This window comes from Sphaeramia orbicularis, chromosome 16, assembly GCF_902148855.1.
Source record: "Sphaeramia orbicularis chromosome 16, fSphaOr1.1, whole genome shotgun sequence".
NCBI lineage: Eukaryota > Metazoa > Chordata > Actinopteri > Kurtiformes > Apogonidae > Sphaeramia > Sphaeramia orbicularis.
In genome coordinates this window covers 7,106,165-7,121,981 of record NC_043972.1, presented here as the reverse complement: position 1 = coordinate 7,121,981, position 15,817 = coordinate 7,106,165, and the positions used below count along the sequence as shown (strand labels likewise).

At 39.3% G+C, this 15,817-nt stretch overlaps 1 protein-coding gene across 2 annotated transcripts; it reads left to right on the top strand.

Moving 5' to 3' along the window:
* The first annotated feature begins 128 nt into the window (after window positions 1–128).
* LOC115436431 (ribonucleases P/MRP protein subunit POP1-like) lies at window positions 129–15,632 on the top strand. 2 transcript variants are annotated; one of them, XM_030159306.1, is made up of 16 exons: window positions 129–243; window positions 417–525; window positions 1,702–1,815; window positions 1,919–2,094; window positions 3,218–3,478; window positions 3,586–3,673; window positions 5,456–5,634; window positions 6,132–6,388; window positions 6,465–6,558; window positions 6,646–6,754; window positions 6,867–6,986; window positions 9,057–9,178; window positions 9,262–9,450; window positions 11,427–11,581; window positions 13,935–14,171; window positions 14,848–15,632. In XM_030159306.1, exons 1-16 carry the CDS (start codon window positions 241–243, stop codon window positions 15,521–15,523), a joined length of 2,889 nt encoding a protein of 962 aa, XP_030015166.1. In that variant the 5' UTR covers window positions 129–240; the 3' UTR covers window positions 15,524–15,632. The 2 variants fall into 2 exon arrangements, with proteins under 2 accessions (XP_030015166.1, XP_030015165.1); XM_030159305.1 differs by having other exon boundaries at window positions 417–543.
* Window positions 15,633–15,817: the final 185 nt, after the last annotated feature.

The window sequence follows — 15,817 nt, the reverse complement described above, 5'->3', positions numbered from 1 at the left end:
TAAATTCATTCTATAATATTAAAATATTACGTTATTTTAAAACTTAGTGTATTTATTTCTTCGTGTATATTTTTCCTTGCGCTTCTATACTACAAATCCCATGAGCACCACATACCCGGAAGTAAACGTCAAACCAAACAGCATGAGTGAAACTCACATGGTAACTTTAGCTAGCAGGAGAAACGGGGAACTGTTCTATTTGAAACATATTCCTGACCTATTATCATACTGGGGGACCTAATGGTAAAAATTCAATATTAACTATTAAATATTTGTCACTTATACGTGTTTTTTGTGTCCATTAACCCAAACGATCCAATTTGAGTAACGTAGCTAGCTAGCTAACATTAGCAGTTGGAGATATTGACAAGTCATGATGATGTTATATTAAAGTCTCCGTGTTTTGATCTTTGTAGAAAATGTCTGCATCTAAAGTCAAGATGCGGGAGAAGAAGATGAGGGATCAGCCCGTCAGTGTGCAGTATTCTTCCCAGAATGAGGCAGGAGGCAGCAACGAAAACGGAGGTGAAACCCGCAGCACTGGTAATGAGACTCTGTCCAGATATTATTGTTTGTTAAGGTCTTTTTATATTTTCAGATCAACTTCGTCATTGAGGTTTCATCCTGTCTCACCATGATTTGTGTGTTAAACGCTGGAGGTGTAGGGTTCCTCAGTCATGCCAAAAAGTGATCATGAATTTGAAGGGTTTATTCTGGCAGAGAGGATTGTATTTGCTGTGATCTTCAGACATAAAGCAGGTCAAATAATGCAATGTTGTCAAGCATAATGTAAAAAAGATCTCCTTATACTAATCTACTTGTTCTAAAGGTCTTATTAGAATATTGGATAGGGCTACAGGATATGATGAACAAGTCATGCACAGACTGCTGATCATTTGTGCATATGTTTTTTTTTTTTTAAAAAGTGTGTGTATATATGTATAGTGACTTTAATTTTAATAACACAGTGTAGAATCCAGAACATCACCAAACTCATACTGCTCTTTTAAATTGCAGCCTTGTTTGGGTACATAATAACATAGACTGCCAGAATGACAATAATGCAATTACCTGGCAATATTTTATGTTTAATAGTAGTCATATAAAACACATGTTTATTTATTTTTTTATTTTTTATTTTATTTATTTTTGCACATCATAGAACAGCAAGAGAAAATAAAAAACAACATTCAAACAAGTAACATCATTGTGCAGGAGAGGTTAGAAGCCAAAAAAGGCTTACATGAATACCTCCCCAGAAATGAACAATACACAGAGGAAAAAAAAAAACATAGGAAACAATTTTAGAATATTTGATATCATCATGTATCCAAGTTCTGATTTAAAAAAAAAAAAAAAAAAAAAATAGAAAACCAATATATTTGTCTCAAAGTCTCAAAGACAGACCTTTACTATGACTATAAGTGTAAAGTTATGTGTATTTGCCCCTTAAGACTGTTTGATCTGGATAAAAGCAGTTGTAGATGGATATAAACTGGGAAATACAGTTTTTGGTTTAACAACTTTTTTGTGAATTGATGAATATTTACTGCCATTGCACCATTTACACTGACATTTATGTGCAGCTCTGGGGATATATAGTGGGGACAAGCAAGTAAACTGTGTTCTTAAACTGTATAATGTTATATACCGTGTTGTCACTGTATTTGTTTACTGATGAAACAACAATATTGCCCAAAGGTGGAGGTCCATCCACAAATAGGCCGAAGCGCTCTCACCATCAGCCTGGGTGGGTTCGTGGACACCAGAAAGATGGAGGAGACTACTCCAAAGAAATGCCCAAGTATATCACTGGTAATCATTGTTTCATTTTGTCTCTTTGCGTGTCATGTTTGTGTACAGTTACACTGAGCAGAAATTAGCAAAAATAGGTCTTTCTGTTTCCAAACTGTCGCAGCTGGAGGGTTTGCCAGGGCCCGGGCAGCGGAGGTGAAAGCCATGCTGAAAGCTGTCACAAAGAGACCAGCCAGTTGTCATGTGTTTGAAACTCTGCCTAAACACATGAGGAGACGGGCCATGAGCCACAACACCAAGCGGCTTCCACGGAGGCTGAGACTCATGGCTATGAAACTGGTAAGCTTTTGGATTTGTAGTTCTGCTGCATTCACACTGCAGGTAAAAGTGGCCCAAATCCAACTTTTTTACCCAGATCAGATTTTCTTTTTTTTTTTTGGATACTCACATTTTTATTGAAGTTTTTCACATTTTAACAAAGAGATACATATTCAAATTGCATATTCCATTGTAGAGTTGGAGAAATAAAGCCGATGTGTAAAGTAACAAAAACAGAAGAAACTAGAAGCACTCGGGAGAGCGCAGACCTTCGCCAAGGCCGAACAGTGGGCCCCCCCCACCTACCACCCCGATCACCACCAAAATGTAATCATTTGTTCCTTGTGCCAGTATCAACATTTCCTGAAATTTTCATCCAAATCCATCCGTAACTTTTTGAGTTATCTTGCACACAAACAGACGGAAAGACAAACCAACGCCGACAAAAACATAACTTCCTTGGTGGAGGTAATAACAGTCATGGCTACTGATATCTATCATTCAAAATAAGATGCATACTTTTGAGTCTGTCAATCCTTAAGCATTGTTCTCTGTGTCATACTGTGACCATTTCTCCTATTTAGTCATAGACACTTTGTCTCATTCTAAGCTGATGGGTCAAATCTGATTATTTTATGACAGTCCAAACGGCACAAATCAGTTTTTTTTTTTCCCCAAATCAGACCCAGGCCACTTCCTTATCTGGTCCTAAATCTGATACGTCTGATACATATCTATCCATTTTTACTTCCATAAACACAATGTACTGCATGTGAAGTCTTGTCTTCATCTGTGCATGCAGGTCAGTTCGGGACCAGAGTGTTCATGCGGGTCTGATGGCATCACATTTGAGTTATAATGTAAACAATTACACAAATCAGAATTGACTGTTTAGACCTGCAGTGTGAACGCAGCGTTAGTATCACCATGTTGTGTAAACAGTTGGTCTGTTTCAGTACCATTATTTGTGTTTATACAAATGTGCAATCCACTGCTTATGTTTGAGTATTTTCACATGTACTCAAAAGTGTTGATAGTGGAGCAGATTCAGTGTCTCCTTCCATACTCACACCCTCCTCCTCTACACAAACTGTAACTTTACTCTGTTCAGTAACACTTTGGTTGTTCTCCTTCTCTTTTCTAGCGAGAGAAAAGCCTACAGGGCGGCTCCAAGAAAAAAAAGGAACAGACTAGGAGTAAGAGTCGCAAAGCTCGCCGTCGGCATGGAAATCTCTTGTTGGAGTTTAACCGCCGCCAGAGGAAGAACATTTGGTTGGAAACGCACATTTGGCACGCCAAGCGATTTCACATGGTTAAAAAGTGGGGCTACTGCCTCGGGGACAGACCCACATACAAATGTTACCGCCCCTGCTACAGAGCTATGAGCAGCCACTGCCTGCTGCAGGTAACCAGACCAACCTGGGGTCGATTTGTCTTAGATATACAATTATACTCATGGGGATTTCTCTGCCAAGAAAAATGAGAGTAACGTTTCCTGTTCTGGTTGCATAGGACCTTTCTTACTACTGCTGCATAGAGCTACAAGGAGAGGAAGACCGGCTGCTGACGGGTCTGAGTCAGCTGACCAGCAAGGAGGCAGGTGAGAGGATGCCCTGCCCACACATTACTGTTCAGAGTAAGGTAAACACTGTCTGACACAGACCATAGATGACAAAACTTAGTAACAGCTTCTGCTGCAGATAAAGTGGTGGCCCTATATTACGTAGGTGGAAGATTGAGATGGTTGGGACATGTGCAGAGGAGGGATAGTGAATATATTGGTAGAAGGATGATGATGATCTCTACCAGGAGGGAGGTGAAGAGGGGATTTATGGATGTGGTGAAGGAGGACATGCAGGAGGCAGATGGAAGCAGATGATCTGATGTGGCCAACCCTAAAGGGAGATGCCAAAATTAGTAAAATAATGCACAGTTAAGGCTCATTTATGCTCCGTTAAAGATGCATACGTATATGGACGCAGCATTCTGTCTGTCCATTACCTTCATTACATGTGTATTTCTGTTGGTTTCCTGGGAACTTGCGGATGTGAACCCAAACAGAGTATGGAGCAGTACCACCAGGAACTGTGGCGGCAGTGTTGAGATTAGCAGAGAATAATTTCCAGAAATGGCTGAATTTTTCAAAGAGCAACTGTGTGAGTTAGTGAGAAACTACCGACATATTTACTACAAATACCCCTCTCAGCACCAACGTTAGTAATCCCTCCTCTGTTGTCGCCATGTTCAATAGTGACTTTCTTCTTCTCTCAAAAAACTTTACTCCTCTTCCTAGTATTCAGCCAGTATATTAATTAAGAGCGGCGTCCTCTGGTGGATTGGTTGACAAATGCTCACTCCAGCGCAATGGATGTATGGAAGTGTAGAGGCAGTGACACTTAACAGGTTGAAACGGGCGTACCTATTTGTGTACGTCAAGTGAACATGAATGGGCCTTTGGAGGTTCAGAAACATCCAAGCATCCAAAGACACTCTGGGACAAAATTCCGTCAGAAATTTTGACCTTTGATGACCACAAAATGAAGCTGCTATGGCATTCATCTACTCAACAACCAATTCAAATTCAGTATGAAATTGAATGACGCATTGATCAACTTGGCACATAAGTTTCTGTAGCTAAAAATAACAGTGACTTCATGACAGTGCAACCATTAGCTTTGTTTACAACTGCAGTGTCACAGGTAGATGACATGTGGGGATGTTGTTTTGTTCTTGAACATTCACCGCCATCACAACCTGAGATTCAGTGAAGGTTATCATCGCACATTGTATCCAAGTTTATCAGATTCCTATTGCACAGTGTGGCTGCTGATAAATTTATAAGACAACTGAAATCTCAGTCTCTATGAGCCTGAAAGAGCCAGACTGAGGGAATAAAACATATCTGGAAGTCTGAAAGAAATGCTAGTGTCACATGATGTATGAAATTTTAAAATTGTTGATTTATTTCTCTTATTTGTTGTAGGTTAAAACAATTAATATATGAATAGTGAAAGATTGACTTAAGGTCCCTAACAATGAGGACACAATGGAACAAAAAAATAAACAAGATGTCAACGAACCTTATAGCTTTATTAAACTATATTCAGAGGTGCTATATTTAAAATGGGAGTTTTTGTGATCAGTGGGACTTTATTTTTAGTTAAATGAAGCTGGACATTTAAGTTTGCCTCATCAGAATCAGAATACTCTGTAATCTGTCATGACCGAAAATCATCTCCAGCGTAGCTCATTCACAGCCAGACAAAAAAAAAAAAACATACGGCAAGATTACACAGATGAATCCTGGCATAAAAACAGTAAAATGTTAATTTATGACTCTAAATGTAAGTTAGTGTAATAAGCAGATGGTGTGTGTTTTCAGGTCCCACATTTGCTGCAGCCCTGTGTCTATCAGGGAGGAGACAGGGCAGTGTGGTGGTCTACAGAGCTGGACAGTACCCCTCCCAGCCCCTGGGCCCCGTTACCTTCCTCTGGAGGCCCCGAACCCAAGGCTCGACCCACAGACAGCTGTGGATCTGGGCTCATCCCACCCTCAAACAGGTACTTTCTTCCATTAATGTGGTGGGAAAGCGTAATGTTTTGACCTTAATGTTTAAAAAGGTTTAAACTCAGCATTGAACCTGTTTACATTCACAGTAATACTCCAATCATTGTCTGATTACTGGAATTATCAATTATAAGTGATCATGTAAAGAGTATAATCTGATTATGAGAAATCAGATTACCATGCCTGGATTTCTCCCCGTGTTTTCATCCATGTATACAGATTAATCTGATTTATTTTGTTCCTTTGCATCTTTGTATGCGTTTAAAAAAAAAAAAGAACTTTAGTCAAACATGAGCAGAAGGCAATAATAGTAAGTTTGATTCTACTGTCACTACATACTTTGAAGGAAATCCAATAATGGACTGTAATGTCTAAACCAGTAAAGGTATCAGATCTGATTATTATAATTGTCTGATTACTCTCACTTATGGTATTTTCATGGTCATGTAAACGGGTGTAGTGATAACTCCAGACTCTGCTCTTTCTCCAGGATCTTCTTGCTGAGTTACGAAGTGTTTGCGATTGTTCTGAGGCAGTCGTCCCTGTGGTCGTGCCTGAGCCGTCACCTGCAGAGGTCACTCCCACCGTAGACTCGGAGCCAAAGCCTAAAACCACCCCTGGAGCCAAGAGGAAGAGGAGCTCCAAGGACCAGAGCGGACCCCCAGCCAAGAAGATCCTGGGTGATGGAACCAGATCTCCCACCACTCCTGTGACCTGGAAGTCCAGCTCATCTACAACAGTCATAAAGTTAGTCTTGTTTCACTCAAGTCTTCGCCTGAAATGCAGATGTGACTTGTTTAATTTGTTGTTTAATGTGTTGCAGTGATCTGACAATGGAGATCATTCGCTACCGTCTGATTGGACCACAATCCCACACTGTGATCACAGAGGCTTTTGAAGCGGCAACATCTTGTGATGTAAGATTCATGAAAAACAAAGAGTCTGTAATCCATATTTAAACTTAACGGTTAATATTTCAATCTGGTTGTCATGTTTCTTTTAAGGAAATGAACAAATCCCAGCCATCTTCACTCTGGTGGCCTGAACACTGCAAAGATGAAAACAAGATGCATCTACACCAACAACAAGCTGATGTATTTCACTTACTTAAAGGTGTTGCATGTCCTCAGTGTGAATCAGAATTGTACTTTTTCTGTCTTAGTTTTACCGTCTGGTTTGGTGTCTGTATGCCCATCGATTTTAACTGTATAATTTATTTGTCCAGGCATCTTTTCCACCGCAGAGCTCCCCCCAGGCACAATCCTCGGTCTGACTGTAGACGATCCCAGACTGACTTTACCAACTAAGAAGGTTAAAGCTTTGCCCTGTGTAAAGCAGGCACAAGGTAAAATCTGACCTACCTGACACACAATGGAGGATTTTATTTAGATGTTGTTTTGTTTTATTGTTTTTATTTCCGTCTGAAGAACAAACACAGTCCATAGATCCAACAATCATTCCATGAAATGAACATTTATATTACAAGCTTCACTAATTAAGTAATGAATTTATAGTCAGACTGAAAAGGAGTAGGCTGAAGCTTTCTGCTTATTTTTCCTACCTTTTATACATTATCTTGCAGCACATCCTCAACTTAAACAAGCAACATATTCACACCGACAATGGAAAACAATATGAATGCTGAAATAAATATAAAATGTTGTATACAAACTTAAGGCTTAAAGTTCGTATATTTATTAAGAGTCATATTTATATATGTTTTTTTAAGGTGAGAGAGAGGTACATAATTTCAACTGATCTGTGCAGCTGTTCCACAGATCTGCTCCTCTGACAGACAGAATTTCATAACATTTGTTTTAAATGTTTTCTTTGTGAATATTTCAGTCCCTCTAATATCATAATGACTGTCTCTAATTTTGAACATTTCTTTGATTGCTTTTGACATGAGGTTATTTTTAACTTTGAATATTATTTTAAGAGTGTATAGGTCGAGTAGATCATAGAATTTTAGTGTTTGCAGGTTTATAAATAATTCATTTGTTGGCCCATTTTAAGTTGTAATTTAGTGATGAAGTATTTTCTTCTATATTGATGTCGTGCAAAATACAGACTTGATTTAAAGGCCTTTTTTTTTTTTTTTTTTAATTTAAATTCCCCCAGAATCAGTCTGTTTCTGGTCCAAAGGCTGTTTCATCGAGTACTCATCTGGTTCTGTGCTCCAGGGGGCCTCTGCCCAGCCATGCAGATGTTCCAGGTTCGAATCCTGGCAGGACCCTGTACTCAGAACACGCCTTCAGTGACAGAAAACGGCTGATTCAGTGATCAGGAAAGGAAAGTAGAGGCTAGAGGGAGGTTAGTCAGCATCAGCAGCTGTCGACGGCAACGGTTTTGCCAAAATTTCAATTCCAAAGTCTTAAAATGACCTGCTTTTAAAGTGATCACTGCACATCCCCTTAACTCCCCTCCTGAATTCATAAATCTAATTATTAGTGCTAGATGGGTAATAAAATGCCTTGCATCAATTATTTTTCTGACATTGCAATTTTAAGAAAATATTTTCCAACATCCCATCTGTTTAATTTAATGTAGATCTGGAGAGCAAAACCAGCAACATTTATAGGAACAAAAGAGTAATGTTTTGCAATAAGAAATATAGATAAAACATTTCATAACCCAAAGTAACTAATATTTTTTTCTTAAATACTTATAATTCATTTTCAGGGGTATTAAAAGTTGTCTGATTAAAGTTGTAGAAACGCTTAAAAATGATGGCGGTTATTAGACTTTGAAGCTGTTTTTTTGACTCATAGTTCCACATTTAGGCTCATTATGTTATTTTAATAGAATCCAAACAAATCATTGTATTTTGGTATCTAATACACGTGCTGTTTGTATTACTGAAATTGCTGCTGATATTCCCATAAGAAGATGTTTTTATTGTCCCACAATGTTGCAATAGCAGTAGCAAAAGTACAGAACAGAATGAAGTGCACTCACAGTAAAGGATAAACTAAAAAATGTAATATTAAATCTCCAGTCAATTATTTTCATCGTGCATGGAAAGAGTGGATTTGAGTGGGTGAATATAATACTTGAATGAAAGAAAAGATCCGGACTTGTTCTGCAAAACAGTATTATGATAACTGATGATACACAATTTTTGAGAACATGTACAGTCTTTTCAGCGACCTGCAGTCCTTAACACTGCAACAAGAATTAGATTTTCTACCCATAAATGTCATACTCAGCCATTATAACTGTACTAAATGGAATGAATCTACTCTACTCGTGCTGAGGGAATATTTTGTTGTCCTTTCTGAATATTAAATCTGCAGAGTCTCTTAAAATTTGATAACCTGGGTTCAGCTTTTCTACTGATCCTTGTGTGTGTTGTGAAGCTTGATGGCGATGTTTGCCATATCGGTGGATTTTATGTCTGTTGTGTTTCTTCCAGAGGTGGATGAGGAGAAGAGAAGGGAACTGGTACTCAGCGGTGTATCAGAACACTGCTGTCAGAGCTTCCTGTGGGACCGGTCCGTCCGAGACAACGTCATCGATAACAAGATATCGGAGCAGGTACAGGAGTCATTTATGAGGTTTGTTGCAGCTTTGGTCTTCACGTATCTGCTTTAACCGTCTGTGTTTTGCCGATGCTGTAGGAGTTAAACCGTATGAGAAGTGAGGTTCTGGTCCCGGGGTCCAGACTCCCTGTCCCCCCACAGGGTCGAGTCCCCGTCCTGCTGGTTCATCAGCCTGGGAAACAGGTGGGACATGAGATGAGCTCCTGGGGGGCTGGATGGGACCTGCTGCTTCCCAAAGGCTGGGGCATGGCCTTCTGGGTTCCACTGGTGGGTACTTTTATTTTGGACAGCTTTCTTAACTTTTTGTGTGAACACTGATCAGCCATAACATTCTGACACTGACAGGGGAAGTGTTAATAATATTGATAATTTTGTTACGACACCTTTTACTGTGTGGGATAAATGAACATTTAGTCCTCAAAGCTGAAGCAGGAAAATGAGAAACATCAGGAACTGTGTGATTTTGACCAGGGCTGTACTGTAACGGTGATGACTGGGTCAGAGCATCTCCACAGCTGCAGGGCTTGTTGAGTGTTCCTGGTCTGCAGTGGTTAGTATCGACCAAAAATGGACTAAGGAAGGACAGTACAATCTCAGGACCCTTGATTACACTGGTCTGCAATTTTTTTTTTTTTTTTTTAGAAATTATCAAGATTAACTGTGCTAAATGTTATGTATTTTAATGAGATTAATTGGAAAAGAAATGACAAAAGTGCTAGTTTGCAGATGTTTTCAAGGTATATGATAAAGTGTTATTACACACATTTATTGGTTTATGTACGTTTATACAGTAGATTTATAAATGTTTCACTGATAGAACCTGTACAGTAAATATATTATCATGTGCAGACGGTGTTTTGAAGTAGATCTGGTAGCTCTGACACTAATATTTCTAATGAGTTAAACCCATTCTCTCATTAATTCTCGAAGTTCACATGTTGACTCAAGACTGTATCTTGGAAACTTCAGCCAACCAACATTTTTGACTTGATTTTTCTTTATCAGTGACTCACACATGGTAAAATTTCACTACTTTTATTCAGGTAAGCATTTTACTTGTAGACCAGTGTTATCTATGGGAGATGTTGGACAAATAAATCTGATCCATGTAGATCCACCTCACGAATCCGTTTACTGACGTTTCCTCTGATTTGTCTGGTTTCACCTCCTCAGCGTACATCCAACAATAAAAGCTGTGACTTGATGGTTAAAAATATCTACACTACAACAAGCAAAAATAATCAACAAAATGAAGAAAATGACAAACAGAACAAAAATGAAGGAACGATCAACAAATGAAGATGAAGTAAATAGTCAATAAAATGAACAAAATATTCAACACAAGGGCAAGGAGGAAGAAAATAATCCAAGAAGTGTAAAAAAAATGAGCAGAATAAAGAAAAGTGTCAACAAAACGGACAAATGAAAGAAATAGTGACAAATAACTAACAAAATAGTCAACAAAAGGATAAAAAATTGCAGGATAACGTTAGTTCTACAACTGTGTGGACACAGTTGTTGTGTATGGAGATCCACCTCTGTACTTCCAGGACTTCAGGGACTTCTGCTGCTAATGTCCAGATACCACACACACCTTCAGAGGTCTGATGAAGTCCAGACCTCGGGTCAGAGTTGTTTTTGTGGAAAAAGGGGAACCTGCACAATAATAGACAGGAGGTAATAATGTTCTGCTCCTATAGATGCTGGATTGGTTGTTGTTTTTTTTTTGTTTTTTTGAGATGCTTTTAGTAGGTACTGACCAGTTGACATTGGGAATGAAGATGATCTAGAGCTGCTCTGACCCAGTGGTTTGACCATTGCAATTTATTTTTTCTTAAAGTTGCTCAGATCCATTTTCTTGCTAATTTTACTGTTTCTAACACATCGACTTAGAGGTCAACATGTTCACTTAGTGTCTAACATATCCACCCACTGACAGGTCCCATTGGAATGAGATAATCCAAAATAATACCACTTTAAATGTCAGTGTCACAATGTTATGGCTGATGTATTTACATTCTGTAAGGTATAGATTTTATTGAAACTCACAGTGGATGCCATGTAAGCTCTGTGTTTTCATTATTAGTCTCCTTGCCACTGGTTTTTGGCAGTTTTTTTTTGACAAGTACTGTGAAGATGTTGAATATACCTTGACATTTATAGGAAGGCTGTGAGCGCTCTGGTTTGCTTTATTTTCCACATCTTTAAATGTAGTTTTCCTGTTCTTCGCCTCGTTTCTCCAGGTGTACAGAGGAGTCCGCATCGGTGGGCTGAACATGAGTCTGAAACACTCTCAGAATAAAAGCGCTCCTCACTTCCCTCACGATTACCCAGACTGCCCTGCTGGCGTTCACTTCCAGGAGGAGCAGGAGGCAGAGCTTCTGGACAAGTTCAAAAGGTCAGATGAAGACTGAACAGAAGGGAGATGACAAACTATATGTTTTTTTTATTTGTGCTTTAAGGTTGAATGATTTGTAAAATAATCATACTATTGTAAAAGTTATTGCAATGAAAATAGGAGGCAGGATATTAGAGGAAATTGCACTGGATGTTCCTCTCATATCTAGAGAATATGATTTATAGTCTGGGGCATCTCTGCAGCACCACAATGCTTCATTTTGACACATTTTACCTTTAGTTCAAAAATTGCAGCTCCTGTATTTTGTATATTTCTGTGCTGATAATATTTACATAAACTGCTCTGCTGTGACAGAACATAAGCTTGACTTTTTAAAGAATATAACCCAGTGTGAATTTTACACCTTAAATACTTGTATTCTTTGAAATTGTTGAAAACTTTACTTTTATAAGGTTGCCTAGTTTAGGTTGTTATAAATGTTTGATGGAGATGGTTAATGGTAGGGTTTAGGTTATCAGGATTAGCATCAGTCTTTTGCTGTAGACCCTGGTTGTATTGGTTCTGGAGTTTTTAGTTAAGGGGATGTGACCTGTAGTCCACACTCCAACATGATGCACTTCAATGCTACAAAGCTACTCACTATAAATGGAAAAAAAAAGGTTATCAGGTCCATTTTGAGCCGCTTGAGTAAGCGGACAAAAACCTGCTCCTTCTGCAGATAGAAATGACTCATTCTGCGGTGACAAAACACAATGAGCCCGTTTACATGACCATGAAAAAAATAATAATCAGATCTGACACCTTTACATGCATATCAGAAATGCGATAATCAGAAAACCCTGGTTTACATGTTCAGATTTCTTTGAGTAAGTGCATATGTAGTGACAGACTCAAACTCCCTGTTGTATTCCCCTTACATTGTGACTGTCATTTCTGTTTTCTACTACTATTTATGTATTTTTATACATGCACAGATGTACAGGGTGGGGAAGCAAAATTTACTATGAACATTTAGTTCTTTTTTCTCAGCAGGCACTACGTCAATTGTTTTGAAACCAAACATATATTGATGTCATAATCATACCTAACACTATTATCCATACCTTTTCAGAAACTTTTGCCCATATGAGTAATCAGGAAAGCAAACGTCAAAGAGTGTGTGATTTGCTGAATGCACTCGTCACACCAAAGGAGATTTCAAAAATAGTTGGAGTGTCCATAAAGACTGTTTATAATGGAAAGAAGAGAATGACTATGAGCAAAACTATTACGAGAAAGTCTGGAAGATACTATTAAAGAAGAATGGGAGAAGTTGTCACCCGAATATTTGAGGAACACTTGCACAAGTTTCAGGAAGTGTGTGAAGGCAGTTATTGAGAAAGAAGGAGGACACAGAATAAAAACATTTTCTATTATGTAAATTTTCTTGTGGCAAATAAATTCTCATGACTTTCAATAAACTAACTGGTCATACACTCTTTTAATCCCTGCCTCAAAATATTGTAAATTTTGCTTCCCCACCCTGTAAAAGAAATAAATTAGATTAACAGGTATACATGCACAAAAACATAAGTATTTGGAAGAAACCTAAATGTATTAATCTGATTTCTCATAAAATATCACATTACGCCGTTTACACGATCACTTGAATTATCATTTAACTCCAGAAATCGGGTAATTATCAGATTTTTAGTGTGCATGTAAACAGGCTCACTTATTTCATTAGTATATAATCATGCAAAATAAAAATCAAATTGCAACATGATAATCCTTTTCTGCAAATACATCATCTAGAATCTCCAAAAAACTATTTTTATGCGTTTTGTTGTTTTATGTATTTATCAAACTGTAACCAACTATCAAAAAAAAACCAAAAGGAACCAGTGACCACTAACGCAAACTGTGCAACTCTTAACTTTGAAGTGCTTTCTCCTCTTTCTATACATGTAATAAATTGAAAGCAAATGCATTTACTTTGCAAGTAATTCTGTGACTCCAGGGTGTAGGATGTGAATTATCCTCCTCTGTATCTTGAGTCTGAGATGTAACTGTTAAAATCCTGCTTTCACTTACACCACTATACAGTAAATTGACCATCAGTAAACTAAAAGTACTGTAAAGCCTCTCAGACTTTGCAATGTTACTGTTAGGCTGAAGACAACCAGAATACTATCTGGAGTCGGACACTAAGTAAGTGTGCAGATTTGCGGTTTCGATAGGAAGCGCCACAGAGCTCTGACCTCAGTTAATTCCCATTATGCTGATCACATTGTGCATGCAGATGAGGCGGTGTTTTGGCGGCGTGCTGTTCTCTAGTCATGCTTTGTTTCCTAAATTGGCAGGGATGTCCCAACAGTTTGACAAGGGTTTGACCTTCTGACCTCCTCCGTAGGCGTCCGCCCGCCAAAAGGACCAATTACATTAAACATGGATGTCTGGCTCCGTTCTGTTGCCCGTGGCAACAGCTAGCCGAGGAGTGGGAGCACATCACGAGGGAGGGAGGCGAGGAGAGAGAGGGGGCTGGTCGGAGTCGAACCACAACAGAGGCTGACACTGTGATGGAGGGGGAGGTGGCGACCCCTCGTCAGGATGTCACCATGACGATGGCACAGAGATTCACTGTACTGAGGTAAGTGCTTTGTTTGTTTTTTTTACTATGCCTGCACTCTTGTTTGGGATTTAAACTTCTGATTTATGCTGTTCTTATCTCCTCCTTTGTCTTATTGTGAAATTAAAGTCGTATTAGAATTCGCACACACTCTGCAGGTTCACGCCAAGATCTTTCAGAACCTCATATCTAAATCTCACCTCTAACAATATTAATGCAGTGGACTTTTAAAGGTCCCCTGAGCACAAGTACACACAGTTTCTAAGCTTAGGGCTCCAATCATAACTTCTTTTTTTTTTAATTAAGAGGCCATAGTGCAGAGTTTGACAGACTTGATGCATGGTGCTTCCCCAGTACACCTCCCTTTCATCATAATGTCCCTGATGAGAATACCCAAACTACATCCAGCCTTAAATTGCTGCAATACATCACAGAGATTAGTAGAGGAGAAGAGTTGCATCTATCCTCATAAAGCCGTCACACAACGTTTGAGTAATGACTGACTTTATGAGAAAAAAATTGGATAGATTTTTAGCGTCCATTGGCTGCCTTTTTGTTTTCAGCATTAGGGATTAAAAAATGTTCTTCGACCAAATGTGAATTCTCAGAGGTTACGTAAAAAGCCAACCAAAAAAAAGCAACGTTTCCCCTTAGTATTAATCATTAAAAGGATCCTGCTTGTTTTGTGACTTCTTAGGAACAGAAAGTCTTTGAGGCTGCTCTCTGGTTGGTGCAAACCCACCACATCCAAAGGTCAAAGGGCGTGTCGTCTCAGGCCGCCACCGCCATCTCTGGACCTTTCAGCTGTGAAGTCATTCCTCACTTCACATAGGATGACGCTGGTGTGGGTGCGACTATCACTTCTGTCCGGCGGCAAACCAGAACTCCACGGTATCGTGTGTGTGCCGACCTCTGAGGATCTGAAGCAGCTCAAAGCGCCCGGCGCCGTCGGCCCCCAAGAGCCCCCGCATAAGGATCACTTCAAAAGCAGAATAAAGCGAAAGAAGAGCTCAAAGAAAGCCGCTGCACCCTCTCTGCCTTCTGATAAGACTGTGGAGAAAGAGACAGAGCTCAGTTCTGCTTCTGACCCAAATATTCCCATCACCTCATCCTCTCCATTGGACCTGGTTTTGGGGCTGTGGCCTGACCCCCTGCCCAGCGTCGCCTCCCACTGCTCCCGGCTCACCCTGGGCTGGGTCACCCAAGGGGATTTCTCTCTATCCGCCGGCTGTGGGGAGGCTCTGGGCTTCGTCAGCGTCCCCGGGCTCCTTAATACCCTCCAGAACCAGCCGATGGAGCACAGAGGGACGGTTCTGCTGCGTAATCCCACCTCCCTTCAGTACCGCTTCGCTAAAATCAACATCGAGGTCTGAGCCTATGCACAAGTTTAGCTATTGTCAGTAGAAAAAAAAAAAAGTCTAATCTTTCACCTCAGTAATACAGTTGTGGAAAAAATTATTAGACCGCCCCTTGTTTTCTTCAATTTCTTGGTCATTTTAAGGCCTGGTACAACTAAAGGTACATTTATTTGGTCAAATATAATAATAACAAAAATAGCTCGTAAGAGTTTAATTTCAGAGCTGATATTTATCCATTTTCCGTGTTTTCTAGAAAATAACCAAAATCACTTCAGTTCTTACATCAATATCTATGGCATTGTACTGACA